The sequence below is a fragment of the Herpailurus yagouaroundi genome, unplaced genomic scaffold (assembly GCF_014898765.1).
Source record: "Herpailurus yagouaroundi ecotype Mexico unplaced genomic scaffold, PumYag 124837, whole genome shotgun sequence".
Lineage (NCBI taxonomy): Eukaryota > Metazoa > Chordata > Mammalia > Carnivora > Felidae > Herpailurus > Herpailurus yagouaroundi.
Window position 1 is genome coordinate 1 of NW_024422017.1, and position 8,815 is coordinate 8,815.

Below are 8,815 nucleotides of genomic sequence, written 5' to 3' on the forward strand. Positions count from 1 at the left end.
GTCTCTGTGCTAAGGGCTGAAGTCCTGGGGCCTCTCCTATGTGCTACCGCATGCATAGCATCACCGTGTCGTGGGTCCCTTTCCGTGATCAGGACACCAATGCACAGAAAAGCTAGGGTCACACAGGGCTGGGATATGGAACAAGGAACCCTGGATCCCAGTCCAGGACTGCTTCCTCTCCCGGAAGCCTTACCATGTTCCTCACTTGACAGCAATTCCCCTCTGGCCAGGAGAGGCCGCCTCTGCCACTCACACAGACTCTGCACATCCTGAGTCTCACTTCCACGCTGAGAGTGGCCTCGCTCTGATTCCATTCACACATGCGCACCTTAGTACTGGCAGGGTCACTGGGGCACACAGACCTGCCTGCACCTGCTGCAGACTGAGACCCGTCTCCCTCCATCGATGCCTCCACCCCATGGGTTCCAGGCCAGGGCCCTTGTCTTCCCTCGCCCTTTGTTATGGATCCTTCTCAGGGAGCCTCCCTGTCCTCAGAGTGGCTCACATACTTTGTCCTGCCCAAGGGGCTTGAGGGACAAGTTTCCCCTCCAGGGAAGAGCAGAACAAGAACATATTAAGTGTGGCTGGCAGCAGTAAGACAAAAAGAAGGCAGAAGGGAAGAGTTCCAGAACTGAACTCTGGCAACATGAGTTCGCCACTATGAACCTGAATTGACGGAGGACTTTGAACCTCCATTTAATCAGAATTTGACATGCCATCCTGATTGTGGAGGGGAGAGGAGTGAGAGGGAAAGCCAGCACAAAGGTCCATTTTTCTTGGTCCCCAGTATTCCCACGTCAGCACAGCCGTTTAGATCTACAGAGGGCTCCGAGGCCGTGTTATCTCGGTTCAAACCCTAATTATTCCACAAACGAGCTGTGTGACTTTGTACAAGATGCTCAACTGCTCTATGCCTTTATTTCTTTTACCTAACTAGGGATAAGAATAAAGGCACCAACAGTACAGGAATCCTTGAAGGATAAATAAATAACATGTAAAGCAGTTCTCCCTGGATGACAGTGAATCCCCATACATGTTAAATAACATGGACATAATTATTTGAAGCACTTGTATTGTTTCTTGAGCCCGTTCCTCCTGAGCTCCTTTCCAGTGTGATCATAGCTCTCAACTTTATCATCTGAACGTCCACCCTTTCAATTATCTTAAAAAAAATAAAACAAACCCCAAACTGTGAGGGCTTTGGGGACTGAAGGAAGTGTATTTGAAAGCAATGTGATCCCATGTAAGGAAAAAATAATGTCTAAAAGACCGCGTAGAGTATCAGATTAGACGGCATCAACCAAAGAAAGAACCTTCTTGCAGGACGGAGCCAATAAAAGGGGGCTGAACACAAGACTGCTTCCACATAAAAAAGAATGTGGTGGTGCTGTCCTCTAATCCCTACTCCTGGTCCCCAGCCCACACCTTCCACATTTTTCTGACCCAGAAAGGGTGAGAAGGGGGTGCTGATACCTCACCCTCAGTTCTGAAACTTAACGGCCACGGTGACCTCTGCCTCATGCTCTCCTTTGCACCCCGAAGTTGTTCTCTGAAAAAGAGTCTGAACCACCTATTTCCGTCAGGACAAAGAGGCTTCTCAGACCATCCCATGGGGATGGGCATTTTAGCAGCACCTTCAGTGCTTGGCTCACTGTGGGATAAATCCAGGCAGGGCACAGGGAGGAGACCTTTTCAGGAGCCCCACACCCTGTCTAGGGGGTGCCTGATCTCGGCTGATGAATTCCTGCTGCTGAGGGGTCGGGAGCTCTCACCTCTCTGCTGCGGAGGTGCGATTAGAGACGAGAAAGGGCATCCAGCCTCCACGTACCCAGTGCTGCTTCAGTCCCTACTGCTCCAGCTGGTCCGTTCAGGAGTCAGTGCACTGGTGACCAGGGAGACTCCACAGGGACTCCCGGGGCAAGCCTGGGGGAGAGCAGGGATGGGTGGGATGGATTGATGGGTTGCTTCTCGGGGCCCTCGGGAGGGCTTGGACCCTGCATCCCTGGTGGGGGATTGAGAAGCTGCTGGTCACAGCTGTGCACTGTTAATGAGGAATTAGCAGCGGTCTGCAGTCCTGTCTGCCGACTTTCCTGGTCCCAGGTCTCTATACCTGACGGGCTCAGGACCCAGGAGAGGAAGAGACCAGGCAGGACCACTGGAAGGGGCACAGAGAACTCAGATGGAGACGTGCCTCGCCACACACAAATAACACACCCGAGTGCCACCCAGACACGGGCCGTCATCGTCACTTGGCATCCTTTCTGCCCCCCAGCCCTATAAACAGACAAAGAAATGTGATGGGAAGAGCCTGGGCTGTTGAGTCCTGCAGACGGGGAATGATTAAGGCTCCACTACCAGACAGCCTGCAGCAAGTTACTTAAGTATTCCGACCCTAGTGTTTTCCTTTGTACAATGAGGATTCCCGGATCTTCCCAAACAGGTGGTGTGAAGATGAGCAGCGAGCGTGGAGCCCCAGCAGGTGCCTGTGTTAGGACAGCGGACACCACATCAGTCAAGGCCGTGGCTTGCAGAGTCAGCTGAGGAAAACTGGCTGTCAGACACGCCTGCTGGGCCCACATGGGGTCCTGCCCGACCCTGGGGTAGACATAATTCCTTTCACAACATCGCCCCTCCCTCAAAAGTGCCCTCCCTTCCACGTAGCAGGGCCTGAGAGGATGTGGTAACGACAGGTCTTTCACAGTATTTCCTCCACAGCGGGGATTTTTTTGGAGACCTAGTTTGAATGAATTGTTTTCTGTTCACACTGTCACAGAACAAACTTACAGGTTATCAAAACAATTCTGTACTATTGTAAAAGTGTCTTTTAATATTCTAGAACAGTCCAGTAACCTCCTCTCATGTCCAGCCTTTCCCTTGTGGAGTCAGTGTGGATGCGTTGTAATGGGAACTGTAAAAGCAGCTGTTGATATAAGGCGAGGGACTGTCAACAGCGAGCCCACTGTGCAAACATGGTGATTTCTTCCTAAGAGTCCTAAGTGAGGAATCCACCCTGCACTTGTGGTTGCCGTAGGCCGGCTGCCCATTTTACAATGACAGCACGGCACCACATGTTTGGGAACTAGGTCATGTTACAGAAGCCAACTCACAGAGCAAATAAAGCTTTAAAGTATTTTTCGTTGCCCAACATCATAATTTGATTATATGTGTGATTTTCACATAGCAGTGACTTGAAGGAGGACTTATTCTTTCTAAAGTTGCCAACAAACCCAACTAACTCTGAACTGATATAAAACTATGAAGGATACAAATACCAACAAAGGTTTTAAGTTTGGTGTCGAAGTTGTTCTGATGGAACAGTGACAGCAATGGACAAGAACTGCAGTGCTAACAAGATTGTAACAAGCTTACATCAGAAGTCTTGTTAGGAAAACTGGAGCAGCTAAACAGAATAAGGAATAAGAATGGGGAATTGTAAAAATGTGTTAACTCCAGATTACTGTCTTCATTGTGTGATAGCCCCGAAGCTGATTAAAACCACAGCGGAGTGACTGTTATTTTTTTAATGCCCTATAAAATAGTTTTAAACTTTTTTTTAGTTTATTTTTTTCAAATTTACATCCGAATTAGTTAGCATATAGTGCAACAATGATTTCAGGAGTGAATTCTTTAATGACCCCTACGCATTTAGCCCTTGCCCCCTCCTACAGCCCCTCCAGTAACCCTCTGTTTGGTCTCCATATTTATGAGTCTCTTCTGTTTTGTCCCCCTCCCTGTTTTTATATTATTTTTTCCCTTCCCTTATGTTCATCTATTTTGCCTCTTAAAGTTCTCATATGTGTGAAGTCATATGATTTCTGTCTTTCTCTGACTAATTTCACTTAGCATAATACCCTCTAGTTCCACCCACGTAGTTGCAAGTGGCAAGATTTCATTATTTTTGATTGCCGAATAACACTCCATTATATATGTATACCACATCTTCTTTATCCATTCATCATCGATGGACATTTGGGCTCTTTCCATACTTTAGCTATTGTTGAAAGCACTGCTATAACCATGGGGGTGCGTGTGTCCCTTCAAAACAGCACACCTGTATCCCTTGGGTAAATACCTAGTAGTGCAATTGCTGGGTCGTAGGGTAATTCTATTTTTAGATTTTTAGGACATATTAATTTTTAAAATGTTTTAAATTAAAAAAAATTTACTTTAACATTCCATACAGATTTAGCTGAGAGACATAAATGTCAATAATACACCATTACTGATGAAAATCTAAGTAACCATAATTAATATCTCTATGCAATTATTTTAATCAACACATTGGCTCTTAGAGATATGCATATATACCTACTTAAAGAATTATAAAATTCAATGGGCATTTGAATTTCTATGTATTTTTTGTAATCATCAAATAGGTAGTAAGATAAACTTGTAGTTCAACCTAGAATTTAGAAATATTTTATTTTATTTTTTAAATTGAGTTTTTTACCTGTTGAATTTTATTTATTTATTTATTTATTTTAAGGTATAGGTTCAAAGTGGCAGGTATATAACATAAAAATCTCCAACTGCCTCCTTACCTCTAAGACAGACATTGAAATCTATTCCATTCCTCATTTTTAATAAGCCCTATATTATTCTTCTGAGCACAAACCTACATTTAGTTGTCATTTTCTTACAATATAAGACGTAAGTACACTATCCGGTCTAGGTACAGTGTGCAAGTGTCTGGCTAAGCTGCGGGTAAACAGGACGGTGGGGTGACTAGGCATCGAGAACTAAAATATAAGAGGCAACACAATGGAATCACAGACACCTTGAGAATGGTCACATGTGGAAAGTTTGGAGGAGAGGGTTTAGAGAGACACATTCATGGATCCCTATATCTGTAGAATACAGCTCTAAATTCTGATGATGGGATAATAAAACAGTTTCATCCCCCAGTGATAGGGTCAACGTATTTTATATTTAATATAAGGGATGGGGAATTTATAAAAACAACGTATAGGAAACGATAACTTACGTATGAGAAAGTTACCTGCTGATATTTGCATAATTATTGTCTTTTAAATCCAACCACAACACATAATTTCATTCCTAGTCTGACACTGGAACGGAATGTTTGCAGCCAGTGTCACCACAAAGAGCCATTGGGGCAGCCAGGGAGGAGATCGGACCTTGAGGGAAGAGAAACACCAGGTTTAACCTGTTTTTTCCTCCAATGAACAGTACAGTGGAGGGAGGATTTGAAGTGACAATGATGAGCTCAGAGTTGCACATGCTGCTGAGATTCTGCTTCCAGATGAGAATGGCAGTGGTAATTAGTCAACTACTAACCTGACATTAGATTAGTATTTTACAGTCTGCAATCCACGTTGATCTACATTTTTCATGTACTCCTAATACCAAGCCTATGAAGTAGGAAAACAGATACTGAGATTTATCAGGATGCTCTTTTGAAAACTGAGATAGAGAGTTACCAGAAAAGAGGCCATAAGTCACAGAAATAAATGAACTGTCCTGGGAAAGAAGTAGAAACATAATAACATATAACTGGCCCAAAGATAGTGGGAGAGGGTAAGGGAGACAGTGCAGGAGACAATTGCTTCCTATGTTGGTTTTTCTAGGTCATTAGGCTTTCATGTGAGCCATTCATGCCTGTTGGTGAATAACCACAAGTTTGAGTCCCTACCACGATGAAATGAGTATGTACTCTTAAGTTAGCTCAGTCTAGGGGCGCCTGGGTGGCTCAGTCGGTTAGGAGTCCAACTTCAGCACAGGTCATGATCTCTTGGTTCACAAGTTTGAGCCCTGATTCAGGTTCTGTACAGACAGCTCAGAGCCTGGAGCCTCCTCTGGATTTTGTGTCTCTGTCTCTGCCCCTTTCCTGCTAGTGTTCTCTCTCTCTCTCTCTCTCTCTCTCTCTCTCTCTCTCTCTCAAAAATAAGTAAACTTATGAAATAATAATAAATAAAAATAATAAAAATACAAAATAAATAGCTCAGAATCTATTTATTTACTATCCCTTCCTTAGTAAACTTTAAAAATAAAAACATTGGCTAATCCATGTTCTCAGCAGAATGGAAATAATCAGAAGAGAGTAAAAGATCATCTCTTCAGGGCATTTCTAGCAGCTGGCACAGAAAGCAGGCTCCTCCCTTAGAAGGATGTGGCTTAATTTATGACAACGAGGCTTCACAGAAAGAAGAAAAATGCGCTCCGATATTCCTACTCATGTTTTCTTTTTTACGAGAGTGAGGTTATGTCAAGTGGGGAAAACTCTGAACTGGGGGTTGGCAGACTCTAGTGTAGCTCCACATTGATGACCGCCCCGCTGTGTGCCTTGGAAAAGTCACGTTCACTCTGCTGGCATCAGTTTCCTCCTCCTACAATGAGGTTCCGATGATTCCAGCCCCACAGGACCCGGCCACGCTCCCCCCTCCTCCCTGCTCCTGCATCCCCGCCTCGCTCTGCTCCAGACACGCTGGCCTCTGCTCTGTGCACAGTCACGTCACACTGTGTCCTGCCCCAGGGCCTTTGCCTTTGCTGTCCTCGCTGCCCTGTCCTCCTCGTCCACTTGTAGTGCATCACTGTATTCGCTGCATTTTTCCATCGGTTACATCCCTCTTTGAAGGTGTAGAACTTGTTCTCTCGTTTCTCGTGTGTCACTCTCCTGAGAATATAAGCTCCACAAACACAGGGCGGAGTCTTTGTATCCTTAACCTTCCTTTCCCGAATGCTTAGAACCGTGTTGCAATACAGTGGGTACCCAACAAATAATTCCACATCGGCGGATAATGGTCAAAAGAAGAAAAATGATCTATTGTAAGAACTCTAGATCTTTTTCTGAACACAACATACAGTGTTGTCTCCAGTCTAATCCTGGTGGAATTAGATACATCTTTTTTTAATTTTTTTCTTAAATATTTATGTAATTATTTTTGAGAGAGAGAGTGAAAGAGAGAAAGAGTGAGAGCACTTGAGTGGGGAATGAGGAGAGAGAAAACGAGAATCTCAAACAGGTTCTGCACAGTCAGCACAGAGCCAGATGCGGGGCTCGAACTCACAGAGGCTGAGATCATTAACCGAGCTGAAAACAAGAGTTTCACACTTAACCAACTAGCCATCTTATCAAAGATGCATTAGTTTCTTGTCGATTTCCTCTCCTCACCACCCCTCTTCACTGCACTGATGTGTCTTGTAATTGATTCAGTCTTCCAGTCCAGGAAACACACTGTAGATAAGGGCCTCAAAGTCTTTGGCCAATGGGGTTAGACGTCTAGTTTACTGTTCCAGTGAACTGGCTTGAGGTCTCCTGGCACATCTCTGTGGCTCACTTTCTCAGTGTCTTGGAGCCTAGAAGCTCCTCTCTTCTGCCAACACTGGAGCTAGAATGCAGGTGTTGAGAAATACATGCTCTCTCCTCCCCGTCACAGCACTGCTGGTAGATGGCACTGCTCCTAGCCCTTGTACTGAATGATTTTATGTGTCATGGTGGGAACGGGGTGTATTGGTAGAGACCTGCAGAAGCATATCATGGACAATAATATTATTGAATATAACCACCAATGCTCCTAATTCATCTACAAATGCCCTCAATAAGAATTCCTCATTGATGTTTTCACTTTTAGTCTCTCTTCTGTTTCTCTGCCTCACTTAACACATTTTTTTCTCCCTCCCGCCCAGTTGCAAATCTCAATTTCCAAATTTGTATTGCTTGGTCCATTCACAGTGAGTCAGCTCTCTGTTTTCACCTCTTCTTCCTGATCAAATTCTGTGCAACTTCATGCTCCACAAGCAAACAGGTCATCAAGGAATTTTTACACCACATAGAACCGTCTCCTTCATAGAGGCCACACCATTTTCCTCATATGCAAAAGCACCTGCAGGCAGTTCTCATTTTAAATAGAACGTTTGTTTTCTATCTTACTACATTAATATCCCCAATAGAATGACATCAGCTTTTCCATAGCACATTGAAACATCATCCCGTAGCCTTGGTGGAAAACAAAAGTATGACCTTATCTCGGATCTGCTTGGTCTTCACTCCATAGACAATGGGGTTGAGTGCAGGGGGAATAACTATGTAGAGGTTGGCAAACAGGATGTGGAAAGTGCGGGAGACATTGTGCCCAAAGCGATGGGCAAGGATGGAGAAAAAGGCGGGTGTATAAAACATGAGGATGACACAGACATGGGAACCACACGTGCCAAGGGCTTTGTGGCGGGCATCCCGGGAGGGGAGGCAGAAGACGGCACGGAGGATGAGGCTGTAAGAAATGGCAATGAGAATCACATCTGAGATGACCGTCATGATGGGGACACCAAAGCCATACCAGATGTTGACGGAGATGTCAGCACAGGCGAGCCGGGCAACACCTATGTGCTCACAGTATGTGTGCGGTATGATGCGTGTCCTGCAGAAAGGCAGGCGTGTGAGCAAGAATACAACTGGCAGGATAATGCAGAAGCTTCGAAAGGAGATGCCCACTGCAATCTTGATGATGGTCCTGGGAGTCAGAATAGTGGTGTACCTCAGGGGAGAGCAGATGGCCACGTAGCGGTCAAATGCCATGGCCATCAGGATGGCTGAATCTAGGACAAAGCTGCAGTGCAGAAAGAATAACTGGGTCAGACAACCAGGAAAACTGATTTTCTGGGGACCAAGCCAGAAGATGGTAAGGGTTTTGGGGACACAAGTGGTAGACAGTATCAGATCTGTCATGGCCAGCATGGAAAGGAAAAAGAACATGGGTGCATGAAGACTATGTTCCACAGCAATGAGGTAGAGAAGGATACTATTGCCCACAATGGCCGCGAGATAGATAAAGCAGAAGGGGATGCTGATCCAGAC

The 8,815-nt window shown here is 45.1% G+C and overlaps 1 protein-coding gene across 1 annotated transcript; it reads right to left on the reverse strand.

Annotated features, from left to right (window-relative positions):
• Positions 1-7,945: 7,945 nt before the first annotated feature.
• On the reverse strand, positions 7,946-8,812 carry LOC121026528 (olfactory receptor 52H1-like; the record flags this gene model as incomplete). Its single annotated transcript, XM_040469356.1, has 1 exon — positions 7,946-8,812. A coding segment is annotated over one exon (867 nt), but the record flags the coding sequence as incomplete, so codon positions are not given.
• Between the last annotated feature and the right edge of the window lie 3 nt (positions 8,813-8,815).